Genomic DNA, 17,292 nt, shown 5'->3' with positions numbered 1-17,292 from the left:
AAGTGGAGGACTGTTTGGCAGTTCCTCAGAAAAGTGCAGAATTGCCATATGACCTGGCAATACCACTTCTAGGTACATACTCAAAACTCAAAGGAGGGACTTGAACAGATATTTGTACACCAATGTCCATGGCAATATTATTCACAACTGCCAAAAGAAGGAAGCAACCCTAGAGTCCATCAAACCAATGAATGGATAAACAAAATGTGGTGTATACACACAATGGAATATTATTTAGCCATAAAAAGGAATTAAGTCCTGATATATGTGACAACATGGACCTTGAAGACATCATGTTGAGTGAAATAAGCTAAACACAAAAGGACAAATATTCTATGATCTCACTGATATGACATAATTAGAATAAGCAAACTCATAGAGTCAGAATCTAGAATACAGGTTACTTGGGGATGGGGCAGGGGTAGAGAACAGGGAGTTTCAGCTTAAAATGTACAGAGGTTCCATTTGGGACCACAGAAAAGTCTTGATAATGGATGGTGGTGATGGTAGCACAACAATGTTAATGTAATTAACAGCACTGAATTATATATGTGAATATTGTTAAAAGGGGAAATTTTAGGTTTTACATATGTTACTAGAATAAAAATTAAAATTTTTAAAAATCCATGGAACTGTACAACACAGTGAACCCTAAGTTAAATCATGTACAGTTAATAATACAATTTAAAAATGTGCTTTCACCAATTTTAACAGATGTATCACACTACTGCAAGGTATCAATTATAGGGTGGTATATGGGAATTGTGTTTTATGCATGATTGTTCTGTAAACCCACAGCTTATCTACTTTAAAAACAAACAAAGGAAATGGCATTAAAACTAATGGAAGATGTGAACTACTCCTCGTTTACAATTTATATCCAGTCTTACCTTGATGACTTCTCCATTGGAGGCAATTAAATCTGTAGGAATGGTCACTCGAAATGAGCGCCCAACGACAGCTGTACCATCAGGAATGCCAACCACTGTGGGAACAGCCTCGTGGAGTTCTGAGAGCACTGAGTGCATGGATGCCTCAAGCTGGTTCTCCCAGTCCCTGACGGCCTCCGAGGCTTCACTGGGCCAGTGGGACTGAGCCACGGCCACGAAAAGCAGGAGGAGAAAGGTCCTCCCCCAAAGGGGGGAAAGCAGCGGGAGGCACACAGACATCCTCATTCCAGGCTCAAGTCCGCTCAAGCTGATAGTCTTGCTAAGGAAGAAAGGAGCAACGTGGTCCCAGTGCTGGATCCTCACCCTCTGCACACCTGCTCCATCCCAGGGCACCTACAGCCTGAAAAAGAAGAAGAGCAGACTTCAGCAATCCCCACTATTTCAAAGTCATGCATAGGCAACTGCTATTCCCAAGTGTTCCTGCCAAAAACATGGTTTACCCTAATTTCAATTAAGCCTCTCACTCCAGGCTGTCCAGTACAGAAGCTACCAGCCAACTGTGGCTACTAGCACTGAACTGTGTGGCTGGTCCAAACTGAGAAGTGTGAGTGTAAAATTCACACCAGATTTCAAAGACTTAGTATGAAGAAAGAATGTAAAATACCTCATTAATAATTTTTATATTGACAACATATTGAAATGATATTTTGGATACTGAAGTTAGTTTCATCTACTTTTTATTTTTTTCATGAGGTTTCAGGAAAAAAAAATTTTTTTTAAGATTTATTTATTTAGTTCTCCCCACTCCCTCCATTGTCTGCTCTCTGTGTCCATTCACTGTATGTTCTGTGTCTGCTTGTATTCTTATTAGGCAGCTCCGGGAACCAATCCTCCCTTGCGCCACTTCAGCTCCCTTTTCAGAAAATTTTAAATCAACTATGTGGCTCACACTATTATTTCCATTTCAAAGGAACTACAAGAGGCCATGAGGATACAGTGAGACAAATCCATGATGTGAGACCTTCCTCAAGATGACAGCCTTGGTCTCACCAAACGTCAGTGTCACTAAAAGTAAGGAGACTGTTCTACATTTAGAGACATCATCAAAAATGTAGTGTGTACATCTTGACTGGATCCAGGAAACACTTAAAAAAAAAAAAAAAAACAGTTCTCCAAGGGTTATCTGGAAATATTACATGTGGCTAGAGATCAGACTTAATGTTAATTTTCTTAGGTGAGAAGATGGCTCTATTGGAGACTGTGCTCAATCTTATGAGATGTATTTTGAAATATTTCAGGATAAAGCATCAAAAATGGTTCAAGAGGCAAAAAAGCATGTACTTGTGTTGAGTGTGTAGACAGAGAGGGAGAAAATGTGGTAAAATATAAGTCTTTCAACAAAATTTTCTGAACAGTCTGAAAGACCGAAGTGTATGCACAGAGAAGTGCAGCGACTGCCCACTCTCCACACCCAAGCACTATCGCAGGACTCATTTATTAAATGAGTGCAAACTCACTCCCAGGGAAAGGGAAACTTATCTGGCCTCCATTGCCAACCACCCTCAATAAAGTGTCTACAGCCCTAAACCTCCCCCTTTCCCCTACCTGACCCCTCAGCTTCAGATAGCTGTAAGCACTTGCTCTGGTCTGGCAGACACCCAGACACCTATGGGACTTGCTGGCTCAAGAACATGGCCACAGTTGACCATGGTCATGAAAAGCAATTTCCTATTTTGGAAAAGGATTTAAGACCTACCCTGAGCCCAGGTGGCCAAGGGGCCAAGTAGCATCTTTAGATCTAGGTAACACAAAGTAAATACACCCAAAATTCCGAAGAGAACAGAAACAAACCATGGAACCTGATGTCAATGAAGTCCAAACAAATCCTAATGCCATAGTTTTGTTGTTGGTTTTGCTATTCCTGTTTTTGTGTTTAAACTTAACAACCTTGATCTAAAATTCATGAGACAGGAGACAAAATCCAAGAAAGTAAAACCGTTTTGAAATAAAGCAGTTTTAAAGGTTAGGAGTTTTACTCTACCAAATATCAAGACTAATTATAAAGCTACTGTAGTTAAGGCAATGTCACATGGGGCAGGGTAGACAAGCAGACTATGAAACCAGGGTAAAAGTTCCAAGCCAGTAAATGGACTCTCCAATCAAAGGTTCCTGGAGAAATGGCCAGCATGGGGGAGCGCGGGGATACAACCAGTTTCCTCCCTCACATATCTATCACAAACAAACCCCAGGAAGATTAGATATCCAAATGTGAAATCAGAACTTTAGAAATTTTTAAAAAATATATAGTAGAAAGGGTAAGGAAGGACTTCATTAAAAACACATTAAAGTAGCATTAATGTGGAGAAAGTGGCCATGGTAGCTGCTGAGGGTTGGGAGAGGGAAGAAGAGATATGATGTGGGGGCATTTCCAGGACTTGGAGTTGTCATGTCCTAGGTGGTATTGCGGGGACAGTTGCTGAATATTGTAGGTCCCGCCATGGCCCACTGGGTGGACTGGGTGACAGTGTAAACTACAATGTAAACCACTATCCATGTGGTACAGCAGTGCTCCAAAATGTATTCACCAAATACAATGAATGTGCCACGATGATGAAAGAGGTTGTTGCGGTGGGAGGAGTGGGATGAGGGGGTTGGGGCTATATCTATATGGGGACCTCATATTTTTTTAATGTAACATTAAAAAAATAAAGAAAAAAAAAAAACACATTAAAAGACACAAAATGTGAAAGAAAAAGATACCTGGACTTGCAATTCTGGGAAGATGGCTTAGACATATTTTTTCCCTATTCCTCCCACTAGGCACAACTAGTAAACTCCTGGACATTACATATAAAACATAAAACTCTAAAAGGTTAGAAAGAAGACAGACTGGCTAGGAACCTTGGGACCTGAGGAATGACACAGTGGTGAATTCCCTAGGTTTTCTTTTTTGCATCATAAATCCCAGAATTGGAGTTGCAGAAGCCAGCAACCCAAAAACATCAACAGGTATAGACAAAAAAAGCCCCAACAAAAACTCAGCTCTCTCCAGCCCAAGGACCAGGAAATGGGCAGCCTAGCAAGACAGAAAATGTTTAGATATTAAGAGCTCTGTTCCAAACAAACACCACAGAAAAAACTGGCCACCCCACATACGCCTACTAGGGTAGTGGCAGAAAAGGTCTTGTAGGGAGCTACAACTTTCATTCCATTGACCAGTAATGAGGCACCACCCTCTTCCCCCTTAGTGCCATGGTATCAGTGGAAATCATATAGGGAGCCTGGATTTCTGCCCCCATGTGGCAGTAATGAGGCACTTCTCTTTCTCTCTGCTGTGATGGGGTAGACTAGTGGAAAGTCAGAACTTTCACCATCCCCAGTGATAAGAAGGCCTGGAAAACCAGAACTTCCACCCTCACCAAGCAGTAAAGAGGACTCCCTCCCATCAGGCATCAGTGGAGGCTGAATGGAGAACCTGTACTTCTACCTCTACCTAGCAGTAATGAGGTAGTATCGCGCCCCCTTCTCCTGTCAGAGTAGAGTCAGAGAAAGACAGCTAAAAGAGAATCCAGAATCTCAGAATAAAATATGTAAAGTTCCAGATTTCAATCAAATATCACTCATCATATCGAGAACACAGAAAGATCTCAGACCAAAAGAAGAAAAATAACAGATGCCTACACAAAGAAGACAGAGGTGTTAGAACAGTAATGTTAAAGCAGCTATGCTGAAAATGTTTCAGAAAACAATTGTGAACTCTCTTGAAATGAATTAAAAAGTTAGAAAGCCACAGCAAGGAAATAGTCTCAGCAAAGAAACAAAAGATATAAAGAAGAAAAAGCAAAGGGAAATGTTAGAACTGAAAAATATAATAGAAATAAAATACTTAGTGGAAAGACCTCAACAGCAAAAAAGACTAGACAGAAAAAAGAATCAATGAACTAGAAGATAGAAAATTTAAAATTACCCAACCTGAACCACAGAAAGAAAATAGACTGGGGGAAAAAAATGAACAATGCCTCAGGGAACTGGGGGACTATAACAAAAGTCTAACAAAAAGCTCACTGGCATTCCAGGAAGAGAAGAAAAAGAGGGGCAGGGTTAAAGAAGTACTTGAACAAATAATGGCTGAAAAATTCCCTGATCTGGCAAGAGACATAAACCTACAGATTAAAGAAACTGAATGAACCCCAAACAGAATGGCGAGGGGGAGGAACATACCAAGACACATCATAATTATTTTATTTATTTATTTCTTCCTACCCATTGTTTACACTTGCTATGTCTGTTCCTCTTCCTTGTTTCTTTTAGGAGGTGCCAGGAACCAAACCTAGGACCTCCAATGTGGGAGGGAGGCGCTTAACCACTTAATTCACCTCCGCTCCCTGAGACACATTATAAGTAAACTTCAAGAGACAAAAGACAAAGAAAATCTTAAAAGTAGCCAGAGAAAAATTACACCTTACCATAAGGAAAAAACAATTATAAGGACAGCAGATATTTTATCAGAAACCAGGGAGGACAGAAGGAAATGAGACAATATTTTTCAGGTGTTGAAGAAAAGAACTGTTAACCACAATCCTATAAACAGCGAAAATCCTTCGGAATGTACAGGAAATCAAGATTTAGCAGACAAAAGAAAACTGAAAGAATTTGTTGCCAACAGATCTACCCTAAAAAAATAGCTAAAGGAAGCTCTCTAAACAGAAAATAAATGATAAAAGAAGGCATATAGAACATCAAGAAGGAATGAAGAACATAGTTAATAAAAACATGGGTAAATACAATAGGCTTTCCTTCTCCACTTTTAGTTTTTAGAATTATGCTTGATAGTTGAAGCAACAATTTTTTTTTAAGATTTATTTTTTTTAATTTATTCCCCCCTCCTCCCCGCGGCTTGCTTGTTGTCTGCTCTCTGTGTCCATTCATTGCACATTCTTCTGTGTCTGCTTGTTTCCCTTTGTTGTGTCACCTTGTGAAGCAACAATTATAACTCTCTCTAATGCAGTCCTAAATGTATACAGAGGGAATATTTAAGAAAATTATATTATAAAAAGGGTGAAAGAAAAGGGACACAAAGAGAGGTAAGGTAGTTCTTTACATCACTCAAACTGGGAAAATGATAACATAAATAGACAATGAAAAGTAATATATATATAATGTAATAGCCAGAACAACCACTAAAAAAGCTAGAAAGATGCAATCAAAATCATATAAGGGAAGTGGATGTGGCCCAGGCGAATGGGATCCCACCTATCACATGGGAGGCCGCTGGTTTGGATCCCAATGCCTCCTAAAGACAGCAAGCTGGCACAACAAGAGACACAAGAAGAAAAAGCATGATGAGAGACACAACAAAGCAGGGAGTAGAGGTTTCCAGCGCCTCAAAAAGACAGCGAGCTGGCACGATGGGCAAGCGCAGTGAGCTGGCACAACAAGGTAATGCAACAAGAGATGCAGGGAGGAAAAAACGTGGAGAAACACAACAAGGCAGGGAGTGGAGGTGGCTCAGGCAACTAGGCACCTCATTCCTACATCGGAGGTCCCAGGTTCAGCTCCCAGTGCTCCTGAAGAGACAAGGAAGATGAAGAGATACAGCAAGTAAGAAATAATAAGAAAGTGGGGGTAAGCAGACATGGCTCAACTGATAGAGTGCCCACCTACCATATGGGAGGGTCCAGGGTTCGATACCCAAGGCCTCCTGATCCGTGTGGTGAGATGGCCCATGCGCAGAGCTGCCACATGCAAGGAGTGCCATGCCACACAGGGAAACCCCTGCATGGGGTGCCCCACACACATGGAGTGCACCCTGCAAGAGAGCCGCCCCACGTGAAAAAAGAGCAGCCCCTCCCAGGAGTGGCCCCACACACGGAAAGCTGACGCAGCAAGATGACATAACAAAAAAGAGACGCAGTTTCCCGGTGCTACCAGGGTGCAAGCAAACAAAGAAGAACACAGAGCGAATAGACATAGAGAGCAGACAGCAAGAGCAAAGGAATGAGGGGAGGAACAAATAAATCATTTAAAAAATAACATATAAATTAAAACGGAATCCTAATAATTGTTTTATTAACCCTAGGAAGCCAGGAAAAAAATATAACAGAGAAACAAAAAATACAGAGAGAACGTAAACAGAAAACAAATTTAAATAAAAGATTGTGGAATTAAGTTCTAACATTTCAACAATTACATTAAACATAAATGCCCTAAATTTACCTTTTAAATTTTTAAAAAAACATAACCCAACTATGTTGTTACATAAAACACACTTCAAATATAATGATATAAATAATACATATGGGAAGTGGTTGTGGCCCAACATATAGGGCATCTGCTTACCATATAGAGGGTCCAGGGTTCAATACCCAGGGCCTCCTGACCCATGTGGTAAGCTGGCCCACATGCAGTGCTGCCACATGCAAGGAGTGCTGTGCTGCCACACACAAGGAGTGCCGTGCCATGCAGGGGTGTCCCCCACATAGGGGTGCCCCACGCACAAGGAGTGAGCCCCGCAAGGAGAGCTTCCCCACACAAAAAAAGCGCAGCCTGCCCAGGAGTGGCGCCACACACACACAGAGCTGACTCAGCAAGATGACGCAACAAAAAAAAAACATAGTTTCCCAGTGCTGCATGACAAGAATGCAAGAGGACACAGAAGAACCCAAGCAAATGGACACAGAAAGCAGACAACGGGGGGGACGGGAAAGGAAGAGAAATAAATAAATTTAAATATATATATATATATATTTAAATATATATATATGTATAATGATATAGGCAGGATGAAAGTAAAAGGATGTAAAAAGATGCGTCATGCAAAATTAATCAGAGGAAAGCAGGAGTAGCTATATTAATAGCAGATAAATTAGACTTCAGAAAAGTATCAGGAACAGAGGGATATTATATAATGAAAAAAAGATCACTACACCAAGAAGACACAGCAATCTTAAACGTGTATCTACACCAAATAGAGCTGCAAAACCTGATACAAATGAAAGCAGAAATAAACACATTCATAATTAGAAACTTCAGAACCATTCTCTCAGTAACTGACAGAACTAGAAAGTCAGCAAGGATAAAAAGGAATGCAAAAATAACATCATATGGTATGTGAATATATCTCAAAATTGCTTTTTAAAAGATACCATCAGCCAACAGGATCTGATCAACATTTACAGAACATTTCACCCAATAACAGCAAAATGCATTCTTTTCAAGTGCCCACAGAACATTTTCCTAGATAAATCATATCCTGAGCCATAAAACAAACCTCAAAATTTTCAAAGAACTGAAATAGGACATTCCAAATACTTTTTTTTTTAATGGTCTTAACTATACTCAAAGAGCTAAAAGAAAACATGGACAAAGAACTAAAGGAAATCAGGAAAACGGTTGATGAACAGAAAGAGAATATCAATAGAGAGATAGAAATTATGAAAAGGAACCAAACAGAGCTAAAGATCACAGTAACATAAATTAAAATTTGACTAGAATGGTTCAACAGCAAATTGGAATTAGCAGAAAGTACAAGTGAACCTGAAGACAAGACAAATGAAACTATAGTCTGAGGTGTACAAAAAGTAAAGAATAGAGGAAAGTGAACAGAGCCTGAGGAACCTGTGGGACACCAGTAAGCGTACCAATATATGCACTGTAAAGTCCTAGAAGAAGAGAGAAAGGGGCACAGTGAATATTCCAATAAATGGCTGAAAACGTCCCAAATTTAATAACATGAATATACACATCCATGATGCTCAAACAAACTCCAAACAGGCTAAACCTAAACAGACCCACATCATGGCATGCTATCATCAAATTGTCAAAAACCAAAGATAAAGAAAGAATTTTTAAAGCCTCAAGAGAGAAACAATGTGTCACAAAGAGGAGAGCCTCAATAGCATTAAGTGCCTACTTCCCATCAGAGGCAAGAAAACAGTGCAAAGACATATTTAAAATGCTGAAAGCAAAAAACTGCCAACCAAAAATTCTGTAACCAGCAAAACTGTCTTTCAAAAATGACAGAGAGATTAATCTACTCCCATATAAATGAAAGCTGAGGGACTACAAGAAATGCTAAAAAGAGAGTTCTCCAGGTTGAAAGGGACTATCACTATAAACTTTAAACTACAAATAAAGACATACACATAAATTTAACAACTTAAGGCAAATTCACTAATTCTTCAAAAAACACAAACTACTACAACTCACCCAAAATAACATAGATAATTTATATTAAGGAAACTATTAAGGAAATTGAATTTGTAATTTAAGAACTTCCACCTAAAGAAATCTCTAGGCCCAATGGTTTTAAGAATTCTACCTTGTTTAAAGAAGAATTAACACCAATTCTAAATAATCTCTTCCATAAAATAGGAGAAAACACTTCTCAGTTCGTTTTATGAAACTAGTATTACCCTGATACCAGAATTAAAGACAGTTCCAATAAAGAAACCTTCAATAAATAAACAAAAAGGGGGAAAATGAAGCAAAACTACAGACCAATATCCCTCATGCATAAACAAAAAAGTCCTTAACAAAAATATTATCAAATAAAACTCAGCAATATAAGAAAAGAATTATATATCATGAACAAGCAGGGCTTATTCCAAGGATGCAAGGCCAGTTCAATATTTGAAAATCAATATAATCCACTCCATTAGCAGGCTAATGAACAAAAATCACAAAATCATATCAACTGACACAAAAAGTATCTGACAAAATTCAATCCCCATTCATGATAAAACTCTCAAAAAATAGGACCACAGGGGAACTTCCTCAACTTGAAAAAGAGCAACTACCAAAAACTTTCAGCTACCATTATACTTAATGGTGACAGCCTGAATGCTTTTCCCTGAAGATCAGAAACAAGGCAAGGATGTCTGCTCTCACCACTCTTTTTCAATGTAGTGTTTGAAGTTCTAGCAAGTACAATTACTAAAAAGAAAAGGAAACAAAAGGCAAACAGCTTGGAAAGAAACAAATGAAAACTATCCCAATTTACAGGTTACAAGGTTGTCAATGTAGAAAATTCCAAGGAACTCATAAAAAAAAACCAACAACCTAGAACTGATAAGATCAGCAAGGCAGCAGAATACAAAGTGAGCATACAAAGTTCATATGTTTTCATATACTATCAGTGAACACAAGGACACCAAAATTAAAAATATAATACCATTTAAACTGCTCAAGAAATGAAAAATTTTTAACAAAACAAAAAAGGCCTTCCATGCTGAAAATTATACAATGCTAATAAAAGAAATAAAAGGAGATCTAAAAAAATAACGAGACATACTGCACTCATGGATTTAAAGATTCAATTTAGTAAAGATGCCAATTCTCCCCAAACTGAAACATAGGTTGACAGGAGGCTGAATATTGGCCGCTCAAATATATCAGGTCCTAATCCCTGAAATCTAAAGCCTAATTAATGCCTAATGCATAATGAAAAAAGCTAATCCCAAAAGGTTGTATACTGTATGTATATTCTTTTCCTTTTTTTTAAAGATTTATTTTATTTATTTCTACCCTTCCTTCATTGTTTTGCACTCACTCTCTGCTCCCTGTGTGTTCCTCTGTGTCTGCTCATCTTCTCTAGGTAGGACCAGGAACCTATCCTGGGACCTTCCAGAGTGGGAGATAGGCACTCAATCTTTTGCTCCACCTCAATTCCCTAGTCTGCTGCATCTCTTATTGTCTCTCCTCTGTGTCTCTTTTTGCTGCATCATCTTGCTGCACCAGCTCTCTGTGTGGGCCAGCTCTCCTGCATGGGCCAGCACTCTACACGGGCCAGCACTCCACATGGGCCAGCTCTCTGCTCAGGCCAGCTCACCACAGCTTTGCCTTTCACCAGGAATTGAACCCTGGACCTCCTATATGATAGACAGGAGCCCAGTGTCTTGAGCCACATCTGTTTCCCTGAATGTAACATTCTTGAAATGACAAAATTATAGAAATGGAGAACAGATTAGTGCTTGCCAGAGGCTAGGAGGAGGTGGGGGCTTAAAGAAAGTAGGTTATGGCTATACAAGGGCAAGATGAGGGAGAGCTGTAAAGAAAATGTATATCTTGACTACACAAATGTTAATACCCTGGTTGTGGGTAACGGACTTGGCCCAGTGGTTAGGGCGTCCGTCTACCACATGGGAGGTCCGCGGTTCAAATCCCGGGCCTCCTTGACCCGTGTGGAGCTGGCCCATGAGCGGCGCTGATGCGTGCAAGGAGTGCCATGCTGCACAGGGGTGTCCCCCGCGTAGGAGAGCCCCACGCGCAAGGAGTGCGCCCGTGAGGAGAGCCGCCCAGTGCGAAGGAGAGTGCAGCCTGCCCAGGAATGGCGCCGCCCACACTTCCCGTGCCGCTGACGACAACAGAAGTGGACAAAGAAACAAGATGCAGCAAATAGACACTGAGAACAGACAACCGGGGGAGGGGCGGGAATTAAATAAATAAATAAATCTTTAAAAAAAAAAAAAATCCTGGTTGTGATATAGTACTATAATTCTGCAAAATGTTACCACGGGGGGAAACTGGCAAAATGTAAAAGAGATCCCTCTATTATTTCTTACAACTGCATGTGAATCCACAAGTACCTCAAAATTAAAAAAAGAAAAAGATAAATTTTAATTAGAATTTAATATTTCTGTACAAAAAGGACACCACAGAGAAAGTAAAAAAGACTAACCATAGCCTGGGAGAAATTTTCAATGCATGCGATAGCTAAAGGATCCCTATGAAAATACATAAAGTGCCCCTAAAATAGTAAAGCTGAGTGGAAGAGTGGAAGAAATGACAAACAGTTCACAGAAGAGAAAACCTGAATAGCAGTAAGCATACAAAAAGATGCTCAATCTCACTAGATTTCACAGGAAAGAAAATTAAAGCAACATGAAAAACCTTTCCACATCAATCAGATGGGCAAAAACATTCAAGTGTGACATGAAGAGTAAGAAACGACATGGCTGCTGATGGGAGTGTGGGGTGGACCAAAGCCTGCAAAGGACTCACTGGCCAGCTGGGCCCTTCCACTCCAAGGCACACACCGAGGAACGCGCACACATACATATGGAAGTGGCACAAGCACTGTCACTGCAGCACTGGAAATCTGGAAAAAAACCCAACATCCACCAACCACAGAAAGCGTCAACTGGCTGGCATGTATGTTGACATCATGGAAAAAGCATCAAAATGGATAAATTTCAAAAGGTACTTAGCAAAAAGAGTTCACTAATGAAAGATATAACACTACTGGTGTAAAATGTTTAAATTATATATTGTATACGGATCCATATGTATATAATAATAAATAAAATCATGCATGGAAAAGTAAACACCAAATTCAGGATTGTGGTCACACTGGGAAGGGAAGGCAATGGGAAAATGGAGAAATCAAAAGGGTATCCAATTCTATCTATCTGTTTTACCTCCTAAAATAAAATCTTAAGTAAGTATGTCAGAACATTACGGTTTGATGAAGCTAGACAGAAAGTATGCAAGTATGTATAATGTTAATCTGTGTCTTCTGCAGATGAAGGACTTGGCTGAATTCTATGATCTCAAAATAACCAAAACCATTTTTTAAAAAACCAGCACCTCCTGCTCTATTTCACCTCTCCATGTCTTGTCCAATACCTTCTCAGGAATGGAAAGCCCTATATGCAACCATGTACCCAGCAAATTCCAAATGGCATCTCAAAACCAGATCAGGCCCCTGAGGCTCCTGCCCTGCCCCATTATTACCCCCATCTCTGTCCACCTCTATCCCTTGTGCCCGTGTCATTCAGATCTCACGGCACCCTCCTGGAAGTAGCAATTGCTTGCATCCCCAGTTTCTAAGACACCCACTAAGGTCTCAGAAAAACATACCTAGCTGCTCTAAAAGGCATGAGAAAGGATTTTAAATTCACCTGCCTTAGAAAGTCAGTGAAGATTTTTTTTTAAAGATGTATTTTATTTATTCCTCTCCCCTTCCCCCCTGTTGTCTGCTGTCTGTGTCCACTCGTGTGTTCTTCTGCACCCGCTTGCATTATCCAGCGGCACTGGGAAACTGTGTCTCTTTTTTGTTGCATCATCTTGCTGTGTCAGCTCTCCGTGCGTGCAGCGCCACTCCTGGGCGGGCTGCGTTTTTTTCAGGCAGGGCAGCTCTCCTTGAAGGGTGTACTCCTTGTGTGTGGGGCACTCCTACGTAGGGGCGCCCTGTGTGGCATGGCACTCCTTGCACGCAGCAGCACTGTGCATGGGCCAGCTTACCACACGGGTCAGGAGGCCCTGGGGATCGAACCCTGGACCCTCCATATGGTAGGCGGACGCTCTATCAATTGAGCCACGTCTGCTTCCCAAGTGAAGATATTAATATTTCATAATTTGGCAGGATCCCACCCTCTCTCATCAATGCTAGGTAAGTGACAGGTATAACACTGACCGCCTTTCTGTTTCCTCTACCTTCTTTCACTCCAAGGCCATATGTGACCAGACAGCTCTCACCAGACTTCAGACCCATCCTCAGTAGGGACCTTTCACTTTTGCTTGCTATGGACTCACCAGCATGAGGCACTTGTTCAATGGCCCACTTCCCCAAAGGGACTGTGGACTTAGAAAGGACCCTGTGGGCAAGGGTTCTAAAAACCACTTAACTCCAGTAACCTCTGCCCCTCCCTGCCAGAGAAGGCAAAAAAGAAAGCACCTTGATTCCTCAAAGCTCAATGTTTGCTGCATTCTAGAAGGGACCTTCTCCTCAGGCACCCATAAAATATCCTAAGTTTATTCTTTTAACTCTTTTCTGTATTCCTTTTTTATATCTCCCAGTCTCTTAAACGCCTGTGTTTATTTTATATCAATTTTACAGCTTATATTATGCCTTTATATTCTAAATGTTCTAGGTCTTTTGTTTTATACTAACTTAAATTATTGAGGTTTTTTTACTGTTCCATAGTGTTTTAATGGCCTTTTCTTTTCCTACACATTTTAACTCTTCTTCAGTCATAAGCTCAGCTCAACCAACATCCCCATGAGACTGTAAGTTGTTAATGGGCAGTGATAGGTCTAGGCCAATCACTGATGTACATCTTGCACTAACACCGTGTCAGCCAGCCCCACACTTAGTGAATGAATGGGAAGAATACCGGACTTTTTTTTTTTATTAATAGCTTCTTGCTATGTCCTTATGCCTCAATTTACTTACTTTATCCAGTTGATCTTACTTTCCTAATCTGATTCTCCATTTAAAAGTTTTCAGCTTATTTGAAAACAGCAGCAGTTTTGAGACACACCCTGCCCTACCAAAAGCATAAGCTCAGTCTGCTATCTGCAGATACATGACAACATGGGGTGTGTGTTTCATTGGCATGACTAAAGACTCTGCATTTAGCAGGCAGGCACAACTCCAACTGCTATGGGTTGGTTTTCCATGCTCTAGGGAGATTTTTTTGGCAACTTGACATAAAGTGGCCTTGTGTCTTTGTATCTTCCTATAAGCAAAAGTCATGTCCGTATTAGGACTTGGTTAGGGCCTTACAGACCTCACTCTGTCCACAACCTTATGCCTTGGGAACTGAAAAAAGCCTTCCCTGGAATCCCAGTCCCAGGAAAGCAGTAGCTCTGTTCCACTCAGGCTGCTTCTCCAGAATTAATGAGGGTTGCAAGTACACAGGAGGTTCACTCAATAAATGTATTCCACTCAATGTGTCAAACAATTGCAAACATTGTACCAACTCAATTCACAGTAAACATGTTTCCTCATATGCAGAAAAACCCACAGAGAACAAAATTTTACATAAAAACTCTGAAAGAACAGCTGCCTACTAGTTTTACTTTCCAAGAATGAAGGAAAAGTTGAGAAACAACCCATTATTAACCACACAAAATGAGGCAGACAACTTATCCCACCTCACCACCCCTAGCAACCTTCTCTCTAAAATCTGTTACCCAAAAATAGTACTTAAATGGTCAAATTGCTACCATTCACCTTGGTAATGGTGATTTTCCTTTTAAAACCAGACTAAAATAATAGAATTCCATGTCCCTGTTTTAAATGGTTTTAGAAAAATCAAAAGCAGAAATCTTAACTCAAATAACCACTTTAGGTTCCATCAGACAAAACAGTTTGTCCAGACATTCAGAAGTTAAAATTTAAGTTTAAATGTCAATTTAACGTAACATAAAAATTCTGGAGGGTTAACCAGTTTTAAACTGCTCAATCTGACAGGCAACAGGATGTACCCAACATAATGGAAAACAATGGTGTGAAGTCGTTTATTTTGGGTTCCATATGCCAAAAAGTCAAGCAGCATTCTCTGCTTGGAGTCAAAAACAGGCCATATTCACTCCTTAGTGTCAGGTAAAGAAGGCCTTGAACCAAGTCACTAGTGAAAACTCAAGGTGCCACCCTAAAATCTAAATTCACTCACAGCTCAGGAGGCAGATGAGATTTCCCTGATATGGGCTAGTTTCTGCCTCACTTGGTGGTCCGTGTGTGCTGTGGGGCTGTCACCAGAAACGTGAGGACAGTCCACGAGGATATAATCAGGAAGCTGGGGGACCAACCAAGCAATAGATTTTAAGTAAAAATTGGTGGGCGATGACTATCAAATTTTAAAAATCACAAAGGAAAATTAGAAAATACCTTGAGACAAGCGGAAATGAAAACACGACATACCGAAACTATGTAGCAAAGTGTCAGAGGGAAATTCATATTTCTAAACACCTATTAAAAAAAGAAGATCACAAATCAATAACCTAACTTCACATGTAAAGAAAGTAGAAAAAATAGAGCAAATGTAGCTCAGTGATTGCATGCCTGCCTTGCACGTACAAGGTCCCAGGTTTAATCCCCAGTACCTCCTTAAAAAAAAAAAAAAACTAGAACAAGAAAAGCAAACTAAGCCCAAAGTTAGTAGAAGGCAGGCAATAGTAAAGATTAAAGCAGAGATAAATGAATTACAAAGACAAAAGAGAGACTCAGCAAGACCAAAAGTTGGTTTTTTTAAAGATAAATAAAATCAACAAACCTTTAGCCAGACTGAGAGAAGACACATATTACTAAAATCAGGAACCAAACTGAGGACATTACTACTGACCTTACAGGAAAAAAAGAATTTTAAGAGGATACTATGAACAACTATATGCCAACAAATTAGAAAACCTAGATGAAATGGACAAATTCCTAAAAACACACAAATTACCTAATGTGATACAAGAAGAAACAAAAAATCTCAATAGACCTATAATAAATAAATCAGTAATCAAAAACCTTCCCAACAAAAAAAGTTTAGGACCAGATAGATGGTTTCACCCAAATTCTACCAAACATTTAAAGATTTAACACCAATCCTCAAATTATTAAAAAAAAAAAAAAAATAGAAGAGGAAGGATTACTTCCTAACTCAATCTGTGAGGCCAGCATTAGCTATTAGAGAAATGCAAATTAAAACGATGAGATGCCACTTCATACTCATTAGGATAACTATTATTTAAAAAAACAGGGAGCGGATATGGCTCAAATGGTTGAGCCCCTGCTTCCCACATGGGAGGTCCTGGGTTTGGTCCCCGGTGCCTCCTAAAAACAAACAGTAAAGAAATGGAAAAACCAACTCAGGGGAGCTGATGTGGCTGAGTGACTGAACACCGGCTTCCCACATAAGAGGTCTGGGTTTCAACCTCTGGCCCTAGTACCTTAAAAAAAAAAAAAAAAAACACTGAAAATAAGTATTAGCAAGGATACAGAAAAACAGGAACCCTCACATATTAGTGGGTATGTAAAGTGGTATAGCTGCTGTGGAAAACAGTTTGGCGCTCCTCAGAAAGTTGAAGATATAGTTATCATATTGGCCCAGCAATTTCATTCCTAGGAATATACCCAAAGAACCGAAAGGAGGGACTCAGACAGCTATTTGTATACCATGTTTATCACAGCATTATTCACAACATCCAAAAGGTAGAAGCAACTCCAGTGTTCATCAACAGATGAATGGATAAACAAAATATGTGTATCACAATGGAATTTTACTCAGCTGTAAAAAGAAGTTCAGTGCTGACACTTGCTACAACATGGATGAGCCCTGAGGACATCAAGGTGAGTGAAATAAGCCAGACACAAAAGGACAAATATTATATGATTTCTCTGATATGAAATACTCAGAATAAGCAAATTCATAGAGACAGAAAGCAGAATAGTGGTTACGGGGTAGGGTGAGCAGTTATTGCTGAGTGTGTGTGTTGGTTTGGGATGATGAAGAGTCTGAAAATAAACAGGTGAAAGTTACACAGTATTGTCAAAGTACTTAATGTCAAAGAATTACCACTTAAAAAGGTTAAAATTATTTTTATGTTATGTGCATTTTACAAAAAATAAAACTAAAATAAATAAATTTGTGGGAGAAACAAGTTACAACCTCTAAGAGGCAAATGCTAC

The 17,292-nt window shown here is 39.8% G+C and overlaps 1 protein-coding gene across 9 annotated transcripts in view; it reads right to left on the bottom strand.

Moving 5' to 3' along the window:
* The window catches only part of DAG1 (dystroglycan 1), an 87,308-nt gene that overhangs the window by 26,010 nt on the left and 44,006 nt on the right, over positions 1–17,292 (bottom strand). For all 9 annotated transcript variants that reach the window (XM_004451877.4, XM_058288497.1, XM_004451878.5 and 6 more), the window contains one exon: positions 891–1,290. In XM_004451877.4, the coding sequence (XP_004451934.2) occupies positions 891–1,175 (285 nt within the window). In that variant the 5' untranslated portion in view covers positions 1,176–1,290. The remainder of the gene's footprint in view (positions 1–890; positions 1,291–17,292) is intronic.

This window comes from Dasypus novemcinctus, chromosome 26, assembly GCF_030445035.2.
Source record: "Dasypus novemcinctus isolate mDasNov1 chromosome 26, mDasNov1.1.hap2, whole genome shotgun sequence".
NCBI classification, from domain to species: domain Eukaryota; kingdom Metazoa; phylum Chordata; class Mammalia; order Cingulata; family Dasypodidae; genus Dasypus; species Dasypus novemcinctus.
Note: the sequence above shows the minus strand (reverse complement) of the source record. Positions and strands in the feature narration are given on the sequence as shown.